Below are 26,780 nucleotides of genomic sequence, written 5' to 3'. Positions count from 1 at the left end.
CACACACACACACACACACACACACACACACACATCTTCAGGGTCTCAGTTAAATTCTCTTTCACTCAGAAATTAATCCAAATCTTGCTTCCATGAATATCCCACACTCTGGAATTCCCATAGAAAAAAAAAGAATCAAGCTAAGTATGATGACCACATTAGGGTTTTCTAGAACAGAACCCACAGAATGGATATATATTCAAAGGAAATGTATTAGATTGACTTACATGACAGTCCGGATGGCTGTCTCACACTGGAGAGGCTGGGAAACTGGTGGTTGCTCAGTCCTGGGAGGCGGCTGTCTCAGCAGCCCCAGTCTGCTGCTGAAGGCCTGGAGAATTCCCAAAGAGCCGCGGGTCCGCAGTCTACATTAGAAGCTCAAAGCCGCTGGGTCCTGACATCCTTGAATGAACGAAGGCGCAGCAACAAGATAGAAGAACTTGCAAACGAGGCACTGCTGTGGTTTCAGTAAGTGTCCTCCATAGACTGCAAGGATTTGAACACTGTCTCGGCTTGCTGGCGCTCTCTTGGATGTTTCAGGAGGTGCAACCTTGTCAGAGGAAGCACATCACTGGGGCGGGGTTTGGGAGTTCGTAGCCATGCCCACTTCCAGTCTGGCTCTCTCTGCTTCTGCGCCTGTTTGAAGACTTGACTACCCAGCTGTGTGTTCCGGTTGCCTCCTGCCATGTGTCCCCACCACGAAGGGCTGTAATCCCTCTGGAACCAAACATAAACCAAATAAACTCTTCTGCCTACAAATTGCCTTAATCATGGTGTTTTATCACAGAAAGTAACTAATACAAACATTAAGACAATAAAGCAAGAAGCAAAGCTTTTCTCCTCAAGGTGCCGCCCACATTTACGGTGGGTCTTCCCACCTCAAATTACCAGGTCAAGAAAACCCCTTACAAGTGTGTCCAGCAGCTTTTCTTTAAATGTTTATTATTTTTATTTTATGTGTATGAGTGTATCGCCTGCATGTGTGTGAGTGTGCCCCTGTCGTGCAATGCCTGCAGAGGTCAGAAGAGGGCTTCGGATTCCCCTGGAACTGGAGTTATGGATGGTTGTTAGCTGCCATGTGGGTGCTGGGAATCAAACCTGGGTCCTCTGCAAGAGCAGCCAGTGCTCTTAACGGCCGAGCCATCTCTCTGGTCCCAGCAGCTTTTCTTTTAGTTGATTCCAGGTCCAGTCGAGTGGACAAGCAAGATTAACCATTCACTGTGACTCACACTTGTTATCTCAAGACGGGGAAGCTGAGGCAGAAGGATTGCCATGAGTTTGAGACTTGCCTGGGCTACATAGCATGTACCAAGCCAGTCAGAACTACAAAGCAAGAACAGACAAACAAAAGTCAGTATCTACTACTTAAGAATAGGACTCTGACATGTCAGTGAGTTCATTCATAAAGGGGAAGGTCCCACTGACTTTGCAACCACCTGATAATATTAAATATCAGCTGCTTTCTTGGGCATTATTTCCCCATTATGTGTGACCTTCTCTTTAAGGCTCCTTAGAATGGACTCTCTCCTATGGTAGGTAAGAGACTCACATAACCTTTAAAAATAGAAGCAGAGGGGCTGGCTAGACAGCTTAGAGGTTAAGAGCACTTGCTGATCTCACAGAGGACCTAAGTTTGTTTCCCAGCACCGACGTCCAGTGGCTTAAAACTGCCTGTAACTCCACCTCCAGGTGATCCAACACCCTCTTCTGGTTTCTGCAGATAACTGCACTCACATGCACATATTCACACACACAGACACACATGCACATGATTTAAAGTAAAAAAAAAAAATCTTTAAAAACTAAATGAATATTTTTTATGGGAAGAGAGGTAATTATACGAATAAATGTGCAGAAAAACTGAGCTGGGAATCTTTGGGGAGCCCACCAGAACATCCATGTGTCCCGTCTTCACAGAAACAAAAGCAGAGTTTTCAAACAGGGAGGGCCTGAGACAGTACAGTAACTGAGTTGTGTGATCTCTTCATGTTGTGATCACCCCACCCCCACACCAAGTTTTGGTTGTCGTTGTATGATAATGTAGACCCTCTCAATGAGTCACCATGGGTCAGAGTAAACTATCTCTCCCCAGGTTACACCTCTTCCTAGGAAGCAGCCCCACGGCCGGATGGGTCTGTGCCCCTTGTGTCACTTGGATATGACATTGATGGGCCATCATAAGGAACTTCCATTAGGTCAGACAAGGCTCTGTTGTATCAGAATCAAGTCTGCCCCTCTCCTAAGACTGACTCCCAACTGAACCTGGTGAGGAATTGTTTCATGTTAGATTTGAGTTTCTAGTATTATGTTGATTTTTGTTTCAACATTTAGCAAATAGAAACTTGTAATTTTCTATTCATGTCGCACCCTTACCTGGCTTCACCATCAGAGCAGTAGTGGCCCTCTAGAATATGTTAGGAGGAATTTTTTCCTTTCATACTATTTGGAATAACTTAAGGAGAATCGGTATTACTTGTTTTTACAATATTATGTAGAATTCAACATTGAGGCCATCTGGCTGGTCATAGACTCTCTTTGGTTGGGAGACTTTTTTGTTACTGTTCCACTGGTCTGTTAGGGTTTTCTAAATCTTCATTACTGACCCTTGATAAGGCCTATGAACTTATCCATTCTTCTAGGTACCAAATGTATTAACGCACAGTTGCTCATCATAATCTCTAACCATCTTTTGAGTTTCTGTAGCATGTTATAATGTCCCCATTCAACTCTAATTTTGTTTACAAGTTTTCTCTCTCTTTGTGTTTGATTTTTAGTTAGACTAGCCATAGGGCATGTCTATTTTGTTTACGTTTAGGAAGAACCAACTCTCTGTTTCATGGATCTTTGGCAGTCATCTCTAGTTCATTGATTTCTATGATCATCTTTATCTTTTTTTCTTCTCCTAATTTCTGAGTTCAGTTTGTTCTAATAGTTTAGTTACTAAGACCTTTCTACTTTTTTATAAAATATTTTATTCATAATTTTCATTTTATGTGTATGCATGTATTGCCCACATGGGTGTACGTGCACCTGTGTTGTGCAGTGCCCTTGGAGGTCAGAAGAGGACATCGGATTCCCTGGACCTGGAGTTAAAGATGGTTGTTAGCTGCCATATGGGTGCTGGGAACTGAACCCAGATCCTCCACAAGAGTGGCCAGTGCTCTTAGTTGCTGAGCCATCTCTCCAGCCCAAGATCTTTTTACTTTTTGATTTATAAACTACTTTTTTAGTGCCGCCTTTGGAGAATCCTAGAGGCATTGATTGGTATGTTGAGTCAGCATTTTCATTGAGTTTGAGAAAATATTAAATTTCTTTTTTATTTATTCCTTGATCCATTGAGTGTTCAAAAATCAGTAGTTTCATTTCACAACTACAAATGTACTTTTAAATTTTTCTCATTGTTGATTTCTAACTACATTGCTTTCTGGGTAAACAGATACTCAAATGTGATTACAGTTTTTAAAAGTTTGGTCACACTTGTTTTGTGGCCTACATATAATGCCCACCCTCGTGTTCCAGGTAATGATGAGAAAATGTGTATTACGCAGCTGTGGAATGGAATGTTCTACAGATGTCTGTCTAATCTACTTGGTCTAGGATGAAGTTTTTCTGTTTCTTCGTAGACTTTCCGTTTGGATGAAGGTGGTGCATCAACACCTTCAGCTACTACAGCTTTGCAACCTACCTCTTTAGGTCTATGATGACTCTGCCTTATATATTTAGCTGCCGGAATGGTGGATGCATATGTTATCGTATAAGGCCCTCACTTCCTCAACTTCTGCTTTTCTGGGAAAGTCTTGGCCTCTCTTTCATTCCTAAAGGATATCCTTTCTAAATAAAATGTTCTTGCCTGGATTTTGCCGCTGTCTGTACTGTAAAAATCTGGTGCCTCCTTTCCTGGCCCATCAGAGCTGTCTGTTGTCAGGTGTGGGTCACCATGTGCTGTTTTTGTTTTTTTGTTTTTTTTCTTCTCTTGAAGCCTTAAAAATCCTTTATCTTTCGTTCATGAGAGCTTGATTATACAATGTCTTGGGGAAGATTTAATTGAGTTAAATCTGACTAGTGGCCTCATGAGTCCCTCCCTGTCCAGGATGGGATGTTGACAGCTCAGTCTTTGCTTCATGTTTTTTCTTTCTTTTACTTTTAATGGGTTAATTATTTTTTTTTAATTTTATTTTCTTATGAGCATTTTGCCTGCATATGCATAAGTGTAATTACAACTACATCATGCAAATGTCTGCAGAGGTCAGAAGAAGACATTGGGTCACCTGGAACTGGAGTTACAGGTAATTGTTAGCCACTATGTGGGTCCTGGGTGCCAAACCTGGGTCCTCTGCAAAAGCAACCAGAGGTTTTAACCACTGAGCATCACTCCAGCCCCACTGTGTCTCTTTTCTTGTTCCAATTTGGAAGCTGTAGTTAGAGTAAACATTAACTCTAAACTCATTCTCCCATGACAAATGATCACTACAGGAAAGAGCTTCAAAATAGGTACATGTGTGCAGTTTGGATACAGCATACACGGGTCATACACATTTCTTTGTTTTGGACAGGGTCTCAACATAGCTCAGGCAAGGCTTGAACTTGCTATGCAGCCAAAGATGATCTTGAGTTGCTGATCTCATTTCAAAAACTAATTTCATTTCAAAAGTTCTTCTGACCACATAGATCCAATTTCTAATGTCTATATGCATAGGGCTGGAGAGATGGCTCAGCGGTTAAGAGCACTGACTGCTCTTGCAGAGGACCTGGGTTCGATTCCCAGCACCCACATGGCAGCTACGAACCGTCCTTAACTCCAGCTCCAGGGAAATCCAAAGCCCTCTTCTGACCTCCGAGGCATTGCACGACACGGGCGCACTCATACATGCAGGCACTACACTCATACACATAAAATAAAAATAACAAAGTAAATTTTTTTTAAAACTTAGTTTTATGTTAATGACACGACTCACAGATATCCCCAAGGTTGCTGGGGAGAGGGAATCAGACCAGTGGCGTTACCACCAGTCTGTTGCCCTTCTTCAAGTAAATAACCTGCCTCCCATGAAAACAACCCTGACTATGTGCACTGAGTCACAAAATAAAGGGCATGAGAGCAGGACGGGAAATTGGGGGAAGAAAAAGGAGTTCAGAGAGAGGGGATAAGAGAGCTTAGTAAGAGAGAACATCGTCAAATGGTGTGCGTGTGCATACGTGTGCACGCGTGTGAAACTGAGAATAAATCAATTTTCAAAAACTGTTTGAGAAATTCAAAGAATAAAGGGAGAGGGGGAGGGAGGGGGGAGATTAAGGGAAGGAAATTGCTTGCTGGGTTTTTTTTTTTTGTTTTTTTTAACTTTTACAAAAACTTTATTGAGAATTTCAAACATGCATATAAGGTGTTTTGATCAAATCCATGCCCACTCCCTCCCCTCCAACATTCCCCCCTCTGAAGAGGTAACCCTAAAATCTTTTAAGGATTAGACACAAGCTCCCAAATACTTTTGACATTTTTGGCCTTTGGAGCAGAGTAGGTTGCTAACAGGCCCAAGGACATTTTCTTTTTCATTAACAGGTAGAAAGGTATGTATTTACCACAGACAACATAATGCTTTGAGGTGTATCTGAGGTGCATGGCAAAATGACGAACCAGCTAATCAGCATATACATCGCCTCACATAGTCGTTTTCGTGGAGAAAACACTTCATAGGCACTTTGTTTTTAGCATATTTCAAGGATCAGTATATTATTAACTATAGTCACCTGGTACAATGTCTCTTAACTCATTCCTCCTGCGTTTAACTTTTTACCATGCAGTGGAATTTCATCTTACACCTACTTGCCAGATTGCAAAATTTATCTTTCTTCAGTGGGTGCTGTGATCGGCCTTGCACAAATGAAAGACTCTGAGTTACCGGACACAGCCCAGCGGTGAGCATTCGCTTTGGCCTGAACAGCTAGGTTGCTGCTGTCTTTCTGAAGTTCAAGAACAGCTGTCCTGTTTGGACTAAACTTCCATCCTCATCTTCACTGGCTTAGGTTTTGTTTTGTTTGGAAACAGATGACAAACAAAACCCTCTATCAACAGCAAAGAGGAAGTCACAGTTTACAATACATCGTAAAAGATCTGATATTAAAGATTTAACATCATTACTTTTAGTCCTTATATGGCCGGCATTCCCCCACACCCCTCGTCCTCCGAACATGGAGGACCCTGGTGAATCACATCAACTCTCTTATGCTGGGGTCACACAATAGCCCAACGGGCCAGTTTATGAGCACATGATGTATGCGCTGTGAGCTGCAGTGAATTAGTGCTATCGGCCTTTGTCTGCTCCTCTGGACCCAAATACTGCGACTTCATGACAAGATAAAGCACAACCACTCTGTTGCTACCCGCCCCCCCCCATCAGATTCTTCCAGCGTGCCCAAACCTAGAAGACAGCGACGTGGAAACACAAGATATCCACTGATTCCCACCTTGTCCGGTAGTCCGCTGTTTGTTTGTTTTCAGACATGGTCTCACTGTGTAGCCCTGGCTAGTTTGCATCACAGACATCCACCTGCCTCTGCCTCCTAAGTGCTGGGATTAAGAGCACTCCCAATGTACCTGGCTTATTTTTGTTTTCTAGTCACCAGCTAATACATAAAAACATAAAAAATTACCAATATTGATAGAGGACCACGTAATATTGTGAGCTGTGCAAACCCGTGTGGCATCTTGATTGGGTTAGGCGTATCTGTCTCTTTAGTTTTTACTTCCTTAGGGTGAAAACTTTCAGGCTCCTCTCTTCCAGCTTTCCGAAACACACATCCTTGTTATCTAAAGGTCTGTGAGCTCAGCCTTTTCCGGCTCCCTGAGTCAGATCATGGGGCACACAGCTGCTGTTCTTTGCCTGGGTTAGTACACGATGATCTCCTCCTCTGCCTGTGTTGTTGGAAGTTCTTTTTCATGGCTCAACAGCAGTCCACAGTGTATACATATTGCACGTTTCCTATACATCATCTGTTGATGGACACTTGGGTAGTTTCCATTTCTAAACTCTGTGATGATGGATGATGAGGTAGATGCATTTTATATAGTTCTGTGGGAAAATAAGCTTGGTTAGCATTGCCTCAAATCCACCTGGCCATCCTTCAATAGGCCTTCTCAATAATTAGGAAAATTCAATATGATTTCCTGCCTTTCTAGACTCCTGTGGCCTGGGATAGAGAAGAAATGGAAAATGTTAGATTTTTGCTGTCATGGCTACCCAATGGACCCTCATTGTGGCCTGTCTCAAATTTACAGTGTAACGCACCATTTTTAAAAACAAAAATTTTGACTTTATTTTTATGTTTGTGTACGTTGTGCGTGTATACAAGTGCACCCATGTCACGCAATGCCCATGGAGGACAAAAGAGGGTGTTAGATCAGATCCCCTGGAACTGGACTTAGGGACAGTTGTTAGCTGCCATGTGAGTGCTAGGATTCACACCCAGGTCCTCTGCAAGAGCAGCCAGTGCTCTTAACTGCTGAGCCATCTCTCCAGCCACTAGTAACTGACCATTTTAATAAGAATGCTGCATCCTGGCTTCCGTGAACACCGAGAAGCCAAGGGTGAGGGAATCGCTTCCAAACAGAAATACAGGGAAGACAGGCTTTCTGTTACTCTAGATTTAGACTTCTTTTTGAAAAGTTCTAGGATGGATACACTATGGTCTCCCTAGAAGGTCTCATTATGAAGAAAGGAGGATTGGAGAAAGAAGGGAGGAGGAAGGGAGAGGGGGAGGGAGGGAGAGAGGGAGGGAGGAGAGTAATTCAAGTCAAGAGGTAACTTACAGATGGGAAAAAATGTTACCAGTACACCTTGAAAATTGATACTTTATTTAGAAATATTTTCTCTAATGAGAATAATAGCGTTTAATCACCCATTGAATATATATATGTTGAGGACCCCCTATGCCCTAGGCTGTGCTAGGAAGGGCCTGCCGGGCAAGACAAAGTCCGTCCTCCCCTGAGAGGAACCTGGATTTTAGCAGAGGAGGGCAGTCCCAACATGTAAACAGGCAAATATTTATAAAAGACGAGTTCAAATATTCAAGATGATGATAAAATACAGTAGTGGGGTGTAGAGGGGCTGTGTGGGGAGTGGGGGCTGCTTCAAGAGGGTCAGGAGGCCCTCTCTGACAGGAGGCAAGGGAGGAGGATGGACTAAGAAGCAGATGTTACTCTGTGCAGTGATTAGGGAGGTACAAGGGGTCTGGACAGGGAATAGTCTTGAATATTAGAATGGGTTTTGCGTAGCTCTCTGTATATTTTGTTTCTGTTTAGTTTGGGGGTTGGGTGCGCTTTTCACATACAGTAATCCTGCCTTTTCCTCAGTAGATTCATTCTAAGACCTACGAGATTCCTGAAATCCTGGATAGAACCAAACCTTACATGTACTGTGTTTTTTCCTTTACATGCACACCTGTGACCCAGATTAGGCACAGGAGAATAACAAGAACTTTTGGAGTTTAGTAATGTGAGGGAGCTTGATTTAGTTTCCTTGTCGAGAACTTTTACCTTTTCAATTAAAATAAGTGTTTTATAGCTTTGCTTCGGCTTATCCAAGTTCCCAGGTTCATCCTTCTCATATCCAGAGCCATTATTGAGTAAACGTATTACTTTAAAACAAGCACTTGTGTTGTGATTTCCTATGGCATAAGACATTCTATCTTGGAGAGACATCCTTAACACACAGGATATTCTAAGAGAAAGTGAAATGTTCAGTCCTGCCGGGAAGTTCAAGCTCAGGAAGTAAATAGTTCAACAGTTTCAGGAAGTACCTGAAACTGACCAGGTTCACTAGGCTCCTCCCTCCCCAAGCTTATATAAGCCCTAAGGACTGCTGGGGTCACTCAGAGAAGTCCAGTCACCTGGAAGAGGCTCAGACCGCCTGATCTGCCTGGAAAAGACACTCTGGTCTGTTCAGTTGCCCACAGGTTGTGCAGTGAGCTCCAGAGTTCCAGCTCTCATGAACTGTCACCCACGCTCGCATGGGCTTTGGTGATGCAGCTGTCTTTGAGTCATTTCTGCTCCTGTGAGTGACCCCAATAAAACTCCTTGGTTCACTGAGTTGGAGTTTAGTGGCATCCTAACTTTGGTCTGTTGATGGTTCCCTATCTGGGGTGACCCCGGGAAGAGTGTCACACAGCAACACTGCAATGCTTACAAGGAACCCCTTTGATGATAGATGTGACTATTAAATGACTAGTGGGTGGGTAGCCTACACAATGTGGACATGTTGACAAGGATGACTCAAGTCCACGGACAGGTGTGGTGAGACCTCATCACAAATTGCTTGTTTCTGGAATTTTCTGTCCAACCTACTAGAGGATCAGGAGCTACATAACAAGTTCCAGGTCAGCCTGAGCTACATGAGACCCCACCTCTACACACACACACACACACACACACACACAACCCACACCATGCACAAAGAACAAACTACTTCTCAAAAACATTATCATACTAAAGTCTCATAAGAATTCTAAATTGTTTATTACAAATTTATGGGGGGGTTAGCCTAGTATTTCCCTATCACTCACATATCTAAATAAAAATTTGAATACATGTGTTCTCAGAATGAATTTTACAGACCTGGGTCGTTTCTCCCTGGGACGCTCAGGACACTTCCCGCCTTTCATTCTCCCTTGAAGAAGCTCAGCTCGCACCTGCAGCCCTTTCCTTCCCAGCACAGGATTCAAACAGAGCTGATGAACCTTTCCTCACTCAGCCCCAACCCTGCAGAGTTTGACTTGCTTTCTTGCAGAATGAGAAGTCTCTATTTTCCACAGAGCTCAGCAAAGATGTTTATAATTTGTGACTGAAGGAAACCCAAAGCTGATTGCCCAAGACCTAATTGACCCTTTGGGCGGATTACGTAGCCTTGATTTATTTCATTTTACCTCAGTTACAAACATTTATTTGACATGTACCTTTCAGGCATGTACTAAGTTTAAACAAATAAGACATGACCATGTTTCTGATAAATGGAGTAACTGCCTTTTGGGAGTTAGGGTCAGTGTGCTCTATGGAAGAAGTGAGGTGTTCCTCCAGGAATTGGAGGAAACTTGATGGAACCCAAACCACACCCAGGCCAATTTTATCTTCTCCTTTCCTCCCTCTCTCTTTCCCTCCTCCCCTTCGCCCTTCCTCCTCCTCTTCCTCTCTCTCTCTCTCTCTCTCTCTCTCTCTCCCTCTCCCTCTCGCTCTCGCTCTCGCTCTTGCTCTCCCCTTCTCCCTCCCTTTCTCCCTCCCTCTCTGTTGAAACAGATCTCCTGTGGTCCAGGCTGGCCATGAACTTCTGATCTTCCTGCGTCTACCTCCCATGTGCCAGGATTATAAACATATACCACCATGTCCAGAAAAATCTAGTAGAAAAGAGCATTCACAAATTCCTCCGATGTGCTTTTGCCAATTTGCTATTTAAAATGCAAGGGAGGGAGATGGACATCCAGTCTGTAAAAGGAGCCTGCATTACCCGGGCAACTTAGCTTATTCTGGGTTGGTTACTTCGGCTGAGTTAATTCGGGGTAAGCTGTAGTCCTACACTGAAAATGTTTGATGTGTTTTGCTTCCTGTGGTGGAAAAATCTTCACTTAAAAAAAAAAAAAAGTTACCCTGGTCTGAATTTTGAAAGTAAAATGAGTAATTCTGCATAAAATTTCATTTTAGCACAGTTTAAAGACATTCTTTTTATAATCAGGTTTAACATTTTGAGTGATGGGGTGACATCTTTAAAAGAAGTATTTGTTTGAATTTTGTTTACCACCATCAAAAGGAATCCTAACTTGGTGCAAACGAGGCCTGCACTGCCGTCTCGCTAACCCTTTGCTAGCCCTGTCTGCTGCCTGGGCTCTGCTTATTTCTGTAACATATGGGATTTTACGCAGTAAAGCAAAGCTGTGTTTGTTAAAAATAAAAATAAAAAATCTGCTGATTTTAAGTTCCAGTTTTTAGTCCATGTATGCTATACCCGTTATATATATATATAAAAAAAAAAAAGTTCAGATCATTCTATTTTGCCCCAAATTCACAGCACAGAAGTCTCTTTATTAAGAAAAGAGAGTTAATGAAAGGGAAAGTTGGGCTGCTGTTTACACGGCTACAGAGATCACTGGGGCAATGTTCTATGTTTACATTTAGCTGAACTATTTATAGTGGATGCACACTACAGCAAAGTCCTTTTTCCCCTTATAATGGATATCTTTGTGGCTGAATTCTACATACTCACACAGTTGACATCTTTATTCCTGCTGACACCCGTTCCTTCACTACTTTGTCCTCTACGGCCTGTTAGATTAGAGCAACACCTTCTGGCCAAACAGAGACACTGACAATCTGGAACTAAAACGGCGTCCCACCACTGGGTCTTACCCAGCAGGAAACAAGTTAAAGTAGCCAGTGAACAAATTCCTCAGATCAGTGATGAAAGTGTTTTCTTACCTCCCCTTGTGTATTGTTGAAAGCTCTCAGTTCTAAGTAGTGAGCTTCTTTCCCTGCAATAACGACCAACACCTATCTCTATATTTTATTAATATCTTAACGAGCATCTTTGGGGTCTTCTAAAGCAGTTCCTGCCTGAAGCGTAGTGCCTGTGAGTGAACTTTGGAGTCCCTCTGGTAGACACTGGCAAGAGTTTTCAGTATAGCTGATTACTCACTGCCTTCCTCCGTCACCTATCCCTCCCTCCTGCCTCTGTGCCCCTTGCCCACCAACCCCACTCCACTTTGTCACCACAGAGCTGGAGGGCAGAGACAGGAGGATCAATGGAGTGTTTTGGCCTGTTGGTATAGCCAAATAAATAAGCTCCGGGATCAGAGACAGACACTGTCCCAAAAAATAAGGGGGAGGGGGGGAGAGCGATAAAGGAAAACGCCTGCCATTGACTCTGACCTCTTCATGTAACTGTTTCTCTCTCTCTCTCATATGTTAATGTGTATATAATATGAATAATTTATACATATTACTTATATTGTGCCGTGGGGATATTTTACCACGACCTTGGATTTATAGTAAAGTCCTCTCCTTTGCTAAGACTGTGGCAAAATTTAAAGACCATCACCAGTCTTTGTCTCCTCGGTTGGAGATCACAGCTCTGGAGTCTTCCTTCCTTAAGCAGATTTTAGAAATTAATTTTTATTGACTGGAGAGATGGCTCAGCAAATAAGAACAATGTTCTTGCAGAAGACCCGGGTTCGAATCCCAGCACCCACATGGCACCTAACAACTATTGGTAACTCCAGTTCCAGGGGATCCAACAGCCTCTTCTGTCCTCCGCAGGCATTGCAGGACATGGTACACCTACCTACACGCAGGCAGTACACGCATACACATAAAATAAAAAAAAAATATTAAAAAAGAAATTAATTTTTATTTGTAAAGAATATCTTTCTGCATGAACTTGGCCCTCAGTGATTTGCCTTCCCTCTTAATCTCTCTTAAACCATCTAATTTCACTAGTTCAAGAAAACAGTTATGCCAGGCTGGCTGGCTCGCGCCTGTGATCCCAGCTCTCAGGAAATGAAGATGGAAGATTGCCTGGGCTACATCCGTGAGATCTTGTGTCAAAGGAAAAAGAAAAAAGGGGTAAGAAAAGAAAACTTAAGTTCAGGACCAAGTGACAGGGTGATCACTGGGCAGTACCCCATCTGTCCCTCAGCTTCCCCTTTTTACCCACATAGGAGCAAAGTCTTCCTAGGGCTGGTCCTTGAGGGACAGAGGGGCCTTTCGAATAGTCTTGAATTATGCTTAGAGAAGACTAAGTTCCTTACCTACAAAGAAATGACACGTCTCCGTGACATTCCTATCCTTGGCTTCCTTTCTAAACCGTGGTCTCAGATTTTCAGAGCATTTCAGTTCCTGAGAGTCTGTGGTTGTTCTGGGTGGAAATGTGCTTTCTTCATGTTCTACTGAAAGATTGCTCATCCTTAAAAGCTGTGTTTGCTTTCACTCAGGAAATAAAAACATTGGGACTGGAGAGATGGCTCAGCGCTTAAAAGCACATATCGCCCTTACAGAGGACCTGAGTTTGGTTTCCAGGACCTTGTCTCCTCTTAGGCGACACAACCACCTGTAACTCCAACCCCAGGGGGTCTGATGCCATCTTCTGGCCTCATGGGCACCTGTTCTTGTGTGCACATACCCACACACAGATATAGACATATACATACAACTTTTTAAAAAAATAAAAAGGAAATGTGTGCATGCAAAGTGCTTTTAGAAAGAGAAACGAGTAACGAGCGATCATCTGCCAGTCCGGTATCCAAACACTTCTCTCCATTGGACACCCAGAATGTCCCAACATGCTATGTCATACAAATAGTCATCAAGTCCAAATCCTCGGCTTCCTACTCTGACAAACAAAATGAAGGGAATGGAATGTTCAAGTGTGACTAAAACTATATCACAGCACAGATCATAAACTTAAATACACCAATCGAATATAAAAATCCTAGACACATACTATTAAAAAACCATCAAAGATATTCAACCCTGTATACCAGCGTCCAAATATAAATAATGTTGTGTTTGATGTTATTCAATACTAACCAAAAAACAAAAAAAAACAAAAACAGAGTGAACAATTTTCTAGAAAAGCTTTTACTACCTTTTCTTAAATATTGCGACTCGTGACTTTCCCTGTGGTTCTAATTTCCAATTCTCTTTCATATGCTCGGTGGCTCCAGGGAGCTCAGTAACTCTAAAGGGGAACTGTACTTCACGTTCTGATATTTTTAAGGGGTGTAAGCATCTCTGTGCAGCAGACAGAAGATCGGTTGTATCACTTTCTGGGTTTTTAATAAGTAGCGACTGTTGAATTCTGCTACTGAGCCTCCACGACGGTCATTTGGCCTTTGTCATTCTCAAGCAGGAGTTCTTGTCTGTAACATAGGGATTTGCACTTCCCAGAGCAAGGATTTCAACGGCCATCATGTGTTCTTAATTATTTTCAGTAAGATGAGCTGGCCAACAACACCAGAAACGCGGGTGCTTAGCACCATCTATTGCTCCAGAACAAAACAACAACGTGGCGAATACCGCACAAAGCCATTCCAGAGGTAGTTTTAAAGAGGGGCTTTGTACCCATTTTCTGTTGCTGCTATGACAAAATACCATATATTCTGTGGCTTCAAACAGTACAAATTTATTCTCTGGGTTCTGTAGATTAAAAGTCTGGAAAGGGTCTCCCTGGGCCACATTTAAAGTATCAGTAAGATGTGCCCCTCAGGAACTGGGTCGTTGTCTTTTCTGTTCCGTAGAGGGTTTAGCTTTCAGAGGATACCAACATTCCTAGGCCCACAGACCTCTCCCATCATCTTCAAAGTCTGCCATATTTATCATCCCATCTCCCTCTGATTCTGACAGCTGAGAAAGATCCTGTCCCTCTAAAAGCCCCTATGACTAGGCTGAGTCCACTCACCCAATTTGCCTTTTAACCTCCCCATGGCAAAGTCTCACTTATATCTGCAAAGTCCCATTGTCCAAGGGAAAGTATCTTATTCACAGGTCCCAGTGAATAGGACACAGAAATCAGGGTGTTATTCTGCCTGCCATGGGGTATGAAAAAACATTCATTAAAGAACCCTGATCCAACAAAAATAAATAAATAAAATATTTTTTAAAGGGGGGCTGGAAAGATGGCTCAGCAATTAAGAACACTAGTTGTTCTTGCAGAAGACCCGGGTTCGAATCCCAGCACTTATATGGGAGCTAACAACTGTCCATAACTCCAGTTCCAGCCTCTTCTGTCCTCCTAAGGCATTGCAAGACACGGGTGCACTTACCTACATGCAGGCAATACACACATACACATAAAATAAAAATAATTTTTTTTTAAAAACCTGATCCAAGTGTTCAAAATTCAAGCCATTAGCTTTTGGCAGGCTCATATGTTGGACTTGTGCATTAGCATTTATGTTAGGGTGGGGAAGGGTGCGGCTGCACCCTAGAGATCACAACACTGATCATTTTCCTCATGTTCGTTCTTGCGAACCTAGGCTGAAATTTGCTTCCTGTCACTGAGTAACATATGTTATGAATGTATTCTTTAAATGACCCCCTTCTAAGAACCACCCACTTGAGTGTGATGTTCCACAAGGGACGGGTCGGTCCTTATTAGATCTTTTCAAAATTTTTATTTATTTTTGGGCTGGAGAGATGGTTCAGCAGTTAAGAGCACTGACTGCTCTTACAGATGACCCAGGTTCAATTCCCAGCACCCACATGGCGGCTAACAACCGTTTATAACTCCAGTTCCAGGGGATTCGATGCCTTCTTCTGTCCTCCATGGGCACTGCACAACATGGGTGCACTTAAAATAAAAATAAAAATAAAAAAACTAACATGTAACGTGCTCACTCCTGTAAAATAGAGAACACAAAATCCCTAGAGAATAGATTCCCTCCCCACACACAATCTGGATGGACTTGATGTTTATCACTGAGGAATGGAAAGAGTATGGGTGTTTTGGAAAATAGCAACCGTTTATTTTTTTAATAATTTCTCAAATTAACCAATAATATTAAACAGTGATGATGTTTTAGAGGCTGCAGAGATGGCTCTGCAGCTAAGATCACTGGTTGCTCTTGCAGAGGACCTGGGTTCAATTCTGAGCACTCACATGGTGGTTAACAGCCATCTGTATCTCCAGTTCCAGGGATTCCAATGTCCTGTTCTGGCCTCAGAAAGCACTACATGCATGAAGTACGCTTAGAGGCAAAACAGTCTTTAAAAAGAAGAGTGATGCTTTGAAAATACTTTAAGATGAATGTCAGGTGTTCAAGATTTTTTCCAAACTTTCTCCTCAAAATAATAACTAGGATTGGCAAGATGGCTCAGTGGATAACAGCATGCCTATTAACCTGAGTTCAACCCTGGAACCTGCGTATTCTAGTTTCCTCTGTTTCTGTGACAAACACCGTGACCAAAAGCAGCTGAGGGGAGGAGAGGGTTTATTTCAGCTCGCAGGTCACAGTCCATCACTGAGGGAAGTCCGGGCAGGAACTCATGCAGGAACTGAGGCAGAAACCATGGAGGAATGCTGCTTACTGCCTTTTCATGGACGCATATGGAGCTGGCTTTCTTAGACAACCCAGGACTACCTGCTTAGGGAATGGTGCCACCCTCAGTGGGCTGGGCCGTCCTACACCAGTTAACAATCAAAACAACCCCTTGCAGACAGGCACCTGGGAAATTCTGCTCTGGGAAATCCCTTAATCAAAATTCCCTTCTTAGGTGACTAGGCTGTGTTAAGTTGGCCATCAAAGCTAATTGGGACACCATGTAAAGATGGAAGGAGAGAACAGACTCCAAAGTTGTCCTCTGACCTCCATAAGTACACTGTGGTACCCACACACCCACATACATACATCATACACACACAATAATAATTAAATTTAATAATAATAACAAGAATGTACACAAACATTGTCACATTCACAGCCATGCATAGGGCAGACGTCATTTTACAACCGAAGAAACTAATGCTCATATTTAACTGAGCAGCATCCTGAACAAGCACCCTTGTTGATAAGGAGATGGCAAAATAATTGTGGTTATATAATGATGAGAGAAGAAAGTACTGAAATGTTTACATATGTCTTAAAGTAAGTCTTTGACCATGAAATTTCTCTTTAAGTAATATGTCCTAAGAAGGAAAAAGCAAACAAAGATTGAAATAAAGTGATGTTCATCTCAGCTGTTTATTATAACGGCAATAAACTGGGATATAAACTTCCAGTATTCAGCAAAATGCTTTTCTGCCCGCTGACCACATTTCCCAGCCTTTCCTGTTGTTAGACTTCTTAATTATTCTTTTAATCTGGTGTATATGAGTGTTTTGCCCGCATCCAAGTTCACCCATGCATGCAAGGCTAGTGGAGGGTAGAGGACGGTATTGAAATCCCCTGGAACTGGAGTTAAGGATGGTCTTGAGCCACCATGAGGGTACTGGGAACTGAACCTGGGTCCTCTACAAGAGCAGCCAGTGGTCTTAACTGCTGAGCCATCTTTCTAGTCGCATCCTGTTGTTATATTTGATTGCAGGACTGTATTTTGTATAATCAAAAGTAACAAGTAGCGATATACGCAGCTTCAAGTTCAAGTCCACCCACACTTCCAGAATCAGTCTCCTACACTAATGTTGGTGGGAAGCAAAGGGTGGGGTACAGAAACCCAAAGCCCTACACTGCACAGTGTAAAAAGCTGGTGAGAAAAGGAGCCTGTATCCCCCTGGTCAAGCCGTCTGGAAAATGGCCCTGTCCACATTCTTCTTTGTACAAACAAGAGATACATTTTCACTGGATTAAGACACTGAAGTTTGAGTATTTACCCAGTACCGCGGCTAAAGTCAACACTACAACATGTAAGTGTCCAATGATAGAGAAATTACTCAAATAAACTTAAGTGATTTTTCCTGCAACGCAGATTCTCTTTGGATGAATTATTGATCACAGTCTGGGCAGTTGCCAAGCCAGAGGAGAGATCAAAGTGTGTGTTTCCATCCTGCTTATCATCCCTTTTCATCTCAGCTCCTAGACGAAGGCACTGTGGTGGCCCACTGCCAACTTTGTGCAGTTCAGCTGGATCATTCAGGATCACGTCTTTGGTTTTTGACACTCTAAGTAGCAAAACTAAATGAATAATAAATAAATAAATAAATATATAAATAAATAAATAAATAAATGGAAACTTGCCTTTGGTTAAATCATTTAAAAATAAAATAATATTCTCTCTTTGTTTACATTTATTTTGTGGTATGTGGGGTGGGTGGTATGTGTGCTCCCTGTGTGCACAGCTGGAGGTCAGAGAACAGCTTTTGGTATATATGAGTGTATTGCCTGCATGTGTGTAAGTGCACAATTATGCAGTGCCCAAGGAGGTCAGAAGAGGGTGCTGGATCCCCTGGAACTGGAGTTACAGATGGTAGTTACATGTGGGTGCTGAAAATGGAACCCAGATCTTCTGCAAGAAGCCAGTGTTCTTAACCACTGAACTACGTATCCAGTCCCAAGAACAGCTTTCATAAGTCAGTTCTCTTTCTACCATATAGGTCCTAGGGATGAAACTCTGCTCATCAGGCTTGGCAGCAAATGCCTTGACCCACTAAGCCATCTCTCTGGACTGTAAAATGACACATTCTTATGAACAGTATGACATGAAAGTTTAGAGAGTTAAGATAAATTAAGGGCTGGTTAATCCAATCACCCAAATGGTTTGAATTCCACTCACATCATTCTAAGCTCTTTATTCTATTTTGGACACTGTTCCAGTTTCTCTGTTGCTGTGATAAAACTCTGAGCAAAGCAACTTGGGGATAAAACAGTTTATTTCATCTTACAGGTTACAGCCCATTACGGAAGGAACTCAAGGTAGGAGCCTGGATGCAGGAACTGAAGCGGAGACCACAGAGGACTGCTGCTCACTGGCTTGCCCTCCCCACCATGCTCGCTCAGCTAGCTTTCTTATACAGCTCAGGTTCACCTGCCCAGGAATGGCACTGCCCACAGTGGGCTGGGCCCTGCTACATCAATTAGCAATCAAAAACAACAGGGCAATTCGATGGAGAAAATTCTGCATTCGAAGTTCCCTCTTCCCAACGTGACTCTAGGTTGGTGTCAAGCAGACAGTTCAAGCTATGACCCGTTTTCAATTGTGAGCATTCAATGAATTGAGAAAAACAAAGGTAGCTTAGAGTTTTTATGTCTGTTTTTTATGTACTTAAGGACACAGATACGAAAGGTAAACTGACACGCAAACAGGAAATTCGTGCTGCTGCCCATTGTGCCCTGGGTCCAGCACACCCAAGTGTATTATTTTAGTCTTCACAGCGACCCTGCAGGGATGATTTGTCAGACCCTACATGCAAACAGCCTTTGACTATAACTGGTGTGTTTGTTACTTCTGCCCAAATACCCAACAGAAATGATGTAGAGGAGGAAAAAAATATTTTGGCTCAAAGTTCCAGAGGTTGTTATCCATCGTGGTGGTGAACGGAGGGGAGCAGAGCGGAGAGAACCGGCAGTTCACTTGACCTCGGACAGGAAGCAGAGAGAAAGACGTGGGAGGGGCTGAAGGACATGCCCCTAGCGACTACTTCCTCCAACTCAGCCCCACCACCTCCTCTCTTTTATACCTCCATAAACTGAATCCATCCAGCTATTAACACATTCTTTAGAGGCACACCCTGGTGATTTAACTGACCACAAATCACTCACCCCCCAAAACAGGGAAACTTTTTCAAGTCAAACCTAATGGAAGCTCAGAGTTTAAATAAGCTAAAACTGAACTTGCTGTCCTGAAATTAGAGTGTGTGGCAATCCAGTTACCAAACTTTCCCTCCTCCTGTCCACCGAACCTAGAGGCTCTTCAGACAATAATTCAGCCATCAGATCAGCATGTAAGAATCACCTGGGAATTCTGGCTAAAAACGTGCATGCCTGGATCCTCATCCCCGAGATTCTGCCTCCATGCCTGGTTGTACGTGGTGCTGGGGATCAAACCCAGGACCTCGTGCATGGAGACAAGCTATGTCCCTGGCCCACAGTACCTGTCTTTTTTTGAGGGTTTTGAGAATTCCAAAAGCTTACTTGTTACCAGTGTATGAAGCAAAAGGACATAAGGGCCAGGTTAGGTTGACAACATGGAGCTGATATGGTTATCCAACACGAGCCAAAATGACTGATGTTACACATCAAGAGAGCTATGAGTCAGCACAAAACAGCCCACACCAGATGTCTACGGTCCCTGAACGTCAACAGTGGTATCATCTGTTGTATAATTATTTTTGGTGGAGTTTCACTTTTGTGTTGTGATTCTGTATAAAAACGGTCTGGAGGTCAGAGGCCTGACCCTCCACCTTAACCAGCAAACCTGTGTGTGTCTACAGGCCTGTTTTCCCACTCCTTGCAACCTGTGTGCAGGTCTGTGTGTCTGCCTGTGCCTGCCTATGTGTACCCCATGTGTGCCTGGGTGCCTGCCATCAGCCGCCAGCCTAAGGGCCTATACGCTCCTGAATCAAGTATGTGTGGTAGTTTGAATAAGTGTCCCCCACAGGCTCCAAGTATTTGAACACTTTGCCCCGATGGTGGTGATGTTTGGGAAGGTTTAGGAGGCGTGGCCTTGATGGCGGAAGCACATCACTGGAGGTGGGCTTCGAGAGTTCATAGCCATGCCCCATTTCCTCTCTGTCTCTCCCTGCTTCCTGTGCCTGCTTGAAGATGTGAGTGCTTTTGCTCAGCCTGCCTCTCCACCCTGATGGACTCATCTCTCTGGAACTGTATGCCCAACAAACTCTTCCTTCTATAAGCTGCCTTGATCATGGTGTCCTATCACAGCAACAGAAAAGTAACAAGTATTGCTCTAGTTTGCCTTCAATTGCTGTGTCAAAACACTTTGACCAATACCAACTTGGGGAGGAAAGGGTTTATTTGGCTTACATCTCCTGGGTCATGGTTCATCACTGAGGGAGCCCAAGGTAGGAGCTCGAGGCAGGAACCTGGAGGCAGGAGCTGGAGCACAGGCCATGAAGGAACACTGCTTACTGGCTTGCTCCCCTGGCCCCTGCTCAGCCTGCTTTCTTATACAGTACAGAGCAACCTGCCCAGGGGTGGCACCTCCCACAGTGGGCTGGGCCCTCCCACATCACTCAATAATCAAGAAAATGCCTCACAGACATGGCCACAGACCAGTCCAATGGAGGCAATTTCCTGATTGAGGCTCCGTCAACCTAGATGTGTCAAGTTGACAACTAACACTATCCAGCATAGAAAAAGCTCTCAACAAACTCAAAACGAACTAGCTAGATGCGCCAGAGTCGGGATGTTTGTGTTGGAGCCCTCTGCAGTTCTACTTACAACCTGTACCGCAGTGGATAGCTTCGAATGCCTCCACGTTTTCATCTGTAAAATAGGGATAAATAATGAGTGTGACAGGGCACACCTGTAATCCTGACACTTGGAAGAGGGAGGTAAAGTAGTCAAGAGTTCAAGGTCATCCTCAGTTACATAGCAACTTTGAAGTCGACCTGGGCTACGTGAGAAACTGCCTCAGAAACAAAGCAAAAACAAACAAAATAAGTTAAATATGAGTGCAGCCCCAAGTACCTAACATTGCTCAGTGAGTCATTTTCACTTGTCGTTCAGGGAATAATTGAGGGAAATGAAATAATTCTGCATTTCTTGTGTGGAGAAAACAAGACGGTACAGTACCATGACCCTAGAAGATGAGACGTTCGCCTCCATTGTGTTAAATTTGAACAGTTGTTGGTGTTAGACAGAATATGAATCGTGATCAGTTGACAGGCGTGTGGTTGAAAATCTCATGGAGCTCTAGATTGCTCTGCATGCTTCATATATTGGGCCATTTCCATTACTGCAACAAAATCCCCAAAGCTGGGTACTTTGCAAAGAAAAGAGGTTTATTTAGCTGGAAGTTTTGGACTCTGACATTCTCCTCAGCATGGTGCTGGCTCTTGGGAGAGATCTGAGGGAACAAATGCCATTATGGTCGCAAGACAGAAAATCAGAAGGTTGCAGAATCCAATTCAAGGATTTGTGGTTAATTATGTGAACTCAGTTCCCAGGAAAAATCCTCACCTACCCTAAGCATCTACAAAACTGATGACCCTACTGTGGAGGGCTGGAAGGTGGGAGATGAAATGACCTGACCTATCCTTACTTCACTTAATAGTCACTTACTGCCCTCCTGTGTGTGTGACCTAACATCCTTGCATGAAGTAAATCATTTGAGAATAAAAAGACCTTTAGCTTCACCAACCCAAAGGCTAAGTGTCTCATCTAACAGCCTCTGAAACCTATAGCAGAGATTTCCCCACATTGCTGTAACCTGCCAACCTAATGTTTCCACCAGCGCATTTTAAAAGTGTCCTGAGGAGCTGGAGAGATGACTCAGTGGTTAAAAGCATCGATCTTGCAGAGGACCTGCATTCGATTCCCAGCACCCATGTAGTGGTTAACAACTGTCTGTAACTCCTGTTCCAGGGGATCTGATGCCCTCTTCTGACCTCCACAAGCATTACATGACATGGATGCACTTACACACATGCAGGCAATACACTCATATACGTAAAATAAAAGTAATAAATAAAATATTTTGTAAAGTGTCTTGAGAAGCTGGAGAGATGGTTCAGTGGTTAAGAACACATACTACTCTTGCAAAGGATCTGAGTTCTGATCCCACTACCCACTGTGGGTAGCTCAAAACCACCTATAACTCTAGATCCAGTGGAATCTTATGCCCTGAGGCGTAAGAGGGCACATGCATGTAGCTACACACACACACACACACACACACACACACACACTAAAAAAAAAAAGTTAAAATCTTTAAAATAAAAAAGTAAGCCGGGTGTGGTAGTGCATGCCTTTGATCCCAGCACTCAGGAGGCAGAGGCAGGCAGATCTCTATGAGATCGAGACTAGCCTGATCTACATAGTGAGTTCCAAGCCAGCTGTGACTACAGGGAGACCCTGTCTCAAAAAAATCAAAAGCAATAAATAAAAATATTTAAAATGTCTTGATTTATGCCTTTTTTGGTTACTATCAAGCTCCATGAAACCATCACCACATTGACCTGGGGATTTGGGGCAACCTGAATTCGTGTGCCTGGGCCATGGGCACTCATATCTGGCTCTGGAATGAACAATCTTGTATTCCTTTGAGGTGAGAGCTCTGGTGTCTGTGTTGACAACTATAAACAGTAAATGGCAGCTTCCTCCGGCTCTAGCACCTCCAGAATCACCCCAGCTTTTGAGATCAGGCCATCCTCTTCCCAGAACAACCCACAGGAAAGGACTGGGGTGCTGGGGCTAGGCCATTTCTGTCCAGTGCAGGACTTGTCTTGTGGGCACAGTCTTAGCTCCAGAGATTGTCCCTCTGTCAAAATGCATAATGGCTGGAGGCTCAACTCATCCAATTTCAGCCCCTCCCCCTTCTACAGGAATCGTCCCCCTCAGGAAACCACGCATATTCCTAAATCCATCTCAGCATCTGCTTCCTGGAAGACCCACGTATATCACTTTGCAGACAGAAATTAGGACAGGAGCTATGTATTAAATTAGGTGTTCATAAAAATGAAATTGAACAACTCAATGTGACAATTTGCCTTCCTCAAAATTTAAATGTAAGTGATCGTCCCACAGATAATTTCTTATTTTTCTGCTAAGGCGGATACTACAAATGGTATATAAATCAATGTTCTGGAATCTGTTGGAAAATGTCATCTCAGACGGTATGGGGCTCATGTCATAAAGTGAAATTGATAGCACTGTGGACCATCCCTCTGTTTCACCCACTAGTTCTTGTAAATAATCTTGGGACAGACTTGGCCACAAAACCAGCAGCTTTGGGAATGTGTACAGGTGACTCAGTGGTTAAGAACGTTTCCTGATCTTGCAGAGGATCCAAGTTCAGCTCCCAGCACCCACGCTGGGCAGCTTGCAGCCACCTTTAACTCCAGCTCCAGAGGATGCTACTCACTCTTCTGGTCTCCATAGACACTGAACTCAGCCTTTTAATTTTAGGGACTGAAGAGAAATGGCTCAGTGTCTGCTCTTCCTGAGGACCCAGGTTCAATTCGCAGTACCCACGTGACAGCTAGCAACCATCCGTAACTCCAGTTCCAGGGAATAAAATACTCTCTTCTGACCTCTGCAGGCATTGCACACACATGTTCATTTACATGGATGCACTCAAAACACTCATACACATAAAATACAAATAAATGAATTTTTTTTTTGGCCATTTGGTCTTTTTGAGACAGGGTCTCCTGTAGCCCCAGCTGTCCTGGAACTCACTATGTAGACCAGGCTGGCCTTGAACTAACAGAGATCCGCCTGCCTCTGCCTCCCAAGTGCTAGGATTATAGGCGTGCTCCACCACATCCAGCATATAAATAACTTTTTTAAAACACCAGTAGCTTCTTCAAACCTAAGACGAAGTAAAGGAACACAAGTCACGCAGAAGCAAAAGTTACTCTATCCTTTGAGGTGTGCCAAGATTTAGTTAAGAATGTTGGAACCACTCCATATTGTTTCAAATAAAAAGGTCTAATGAGTCTATTCAGAGATTACAATCTCCCAGAGGGGTCAAAAGAGCAGAGACTCGAAACATAGCCCTCAGCACAGAAGTACAGCAATTGTAGGAAAACCGCATGGCTGTGAGGTCTTCCCCAAGGCTAGCCTGACCTCAAGGCCAGCCTGGTCTACATAGCAAGTTCCAGGCCAGCTGAGGCTACAGGGAGACCCTGTCTCAAAAAAGGCCAAAAAAAGAATTTCAAATGTACTTATAAACCTAAGAAAAATCTCCCAAATATATTTCTTCCTGAAATGAAACATTCCTTTGAGTTTGGTTAAGGTAGTCCAAAAGACTCCCAAAATAACACAGGCTATTACCACAGGCCCTGATGGCCTCCTAGAACTTGGAGGCAAGACCCTATTGCTGAAGACAGGACATACTTTGGCCACAGGACCTGGAGCAATGGCGCTAGAACTGGCCTGGAAGCCTCCTCCCTGAAGACTAGCTCTCATGGTATTAGAGGATGCCATGCAAGCTGCCAGGGGAGAAAACCAATCAGTGGCCCTACCCAGTTGTAAAGCCTAATAACCACAGCAATGACCGGCATGGCAAACTATCTCTATTGGTGCAGTATTAGCACCTTTATCTCAGGAGTAATCAACAGGTGTTTAGTTGGACTTAAGGCCTGCTCGGCGAGAAGGAACTCCGGTACAGTACTATAAAAGTAGCCAAATACATGTGGCTGGAGAAGTCCTAGAGAAAAGCCTACTTTGTCACATCCCTAGACCAACAGTTGATTTTAAACATGTATCTTTATATTTACAGGCAGGTGCACCTCTCACCACTTATCAAAGAAGCTTCTTTTTGCACTAGATGGAGACTATTACAAAGTTCCACAATTAGTCAAAGGCAGAGAGTAAGTGACTGTGAGGTGCCCAGCCCTAAGTGACATGTCTACAATGCAACCTTTATACTTAAGGCTCAGGGGGCATCATGGAAGAGACGGCGGGAAGACTGTAAGAGCCAGAGGGACAGGACGCCTGCTGCTAGTCGGTACATTCTGGGCATGAGAGGGAGGCTGCACCATTGAAATCTCCACATACGGCAGTCTAACAAGATCTGCATAATGACAGAACCAGGTGACATGCCAAGGTGGATGGGGGCAATTTCATGGGGTCCCACCTCAAGATGAAGAGCTACAGGCACCCAATGGATGCTGGGGGAGGGAGAATTGGCTTTCTTCAGGGACGAGCTTCCTGAGAGGTTATCTAACTCCAAGTGGGCAGCCCTAAACACAGGTACACATGAGCACCACTAAATGGACTTAGTACAATATATACATGTGTGTACGTATATGTAACAATAATAAAGAAGAAGACAAGAAATTGAGAGGCAGTAGGGGCATGGGAGATGTTGGAGGGGGGCTAGAAGGGATGAAACCAACACAGACAGTGCTCACGTATGAAATTCTCAAAAATTAAAAAAAAAATCTTTTTTAAAAGTTCAAGGTCAGGGCTGGAGAGATGGCTCAGTGGTTAAGAGCACCGATTGCTCTTGCAGAGGACCCAGGTTCGATTCCCAGCACCCACATGGCGGCTATGAACCATCCTTAACTCCATCCAGTTCCAGGGAAATCTGAAGCCCTCTTCTGACCTCCGCAGCATTGCATGACATGGGTGCACTCACATACATGCAGGCAATACACTCATACACATAAAATAAAAATAATAAATAAAATATTTTTTAAAAAGTCCAAGGTCATCCTTGCCTCAAATAAACAAAGAAAACAAAACAAAGAAACATTAGAAGACTGTATAATATGAAAAGTGAACCCTAATGTCTTGATGCTAAGTCCTCAACAGACAAATTAGTAATAACATGTCAACATTGGTTCAGCAATCATATGAAATGCACCACAGCATTACATTCCTGAACGCCACCAAAAGGAGAATCTGCATGTGGGGAGAGAATAGAATTCTTGTGTTCCTTCTGTTTTGTTTTTTTTAATAAACCTAAAACATCTTTAAAATAAAAGTGTATTCATTTAAAAATGCTTAAGCTGGGGCTGGAGAGACAACTTCACTCCACAGTTAAGAGCACTGACTGCTCTTGCAGAGGACACGGGTTCAACATTCAGGACCCACACGGCAGCTAACAACCATCCTAACTCCAGTTCCAGGGGAATCCAACACCTTCTGGCCTCTGCAGGCATTGCACACACAGGTGCACTTATACACATATAGGCAATACACTCATATACATGAAATTGAAAATAATAAATAAAATAATTTAAAATGCTTAAGCCAATGACCCCTTCAGCTGGACCCAGCAATGAACAGCCAACGTGCTCGGATTCAGAAATCTGCAAACTTTGGTCCAGCAATTGTTTGCTCAGCTGTCCTATAGCATCTGACGATGCAAGAAAAGAGGGGCAAAAAGTCAGGAACGTGGCGGGGCCCCAGGGATGTGCGTGGCTTCCCTCCATCTTCCTGGCACCAGACACAGGAGCTGGGCAGATGCTGGACCAGAGCATGGTGCACCTGCAGTTCTCGCTGACTAGGAGCCCTGCAGAACCAAACTGTGGGCTAACCCATTGTCACATGACGTTATATGGTAAATGTCCAAATATTCTTCAAGGCAGAAAAGGATTTCGATGTACGTTCCCAAAACCTCTTTTCCATGTCTTTTTGGCATCTCTAAAAGAAAATTTTGCTACTGTTTTCATTTATATGTG

General features: G+C 43.4%; 1 protein-coding gene across 1 annotated transcript in view; it reads right to left on the bottom strand.

The window, feature by feature from the left end:
- Nucleotides 1-7,011: 7,011 nt before the first annotated feature.
- Bcat1 (branched chain amino acid transaminase 1) overlaps nucleotides 7,012-26,780 on the bottom strand; it is a 126,844-nt gene continuing 107,075 nt past the window's right edge. The window contains exon 13 of the mRNA XM_029564957.1: nucleotides 7,012-7,067. Coding sequence (XP_029420817.1) covers nucleotides 7,020-7,067 — 48 coding nt within the window. The 3' untranslated portion in view covers nucleotides 7,012-7,019. The remainder of the gene's footprint in view (nucleotides 7,068-26,780) is intronic.

Source organism: Nannospalax galili, unplaced genomic scaffold (genome assembly GCF_000622305.1).
Source record: "Nannospalax galili isolate Female #2095 unplaced genomic scaffold, S.galili_v1.0 scaffold917, whole genome shotgun sequence".
In the NCBI taxonomy this organism is placed as follows: Eukaryota; Metazoa; Chordata; class Mammalia; order Rodentia; family Spalacidae; genus Nannospalax; species Nannospalax galili.
The sequence above is the reverse complement of the archived record's forward strand: the minus strand, read 5'-3'. Positions and strand labels throughout refer to the sequence as shown.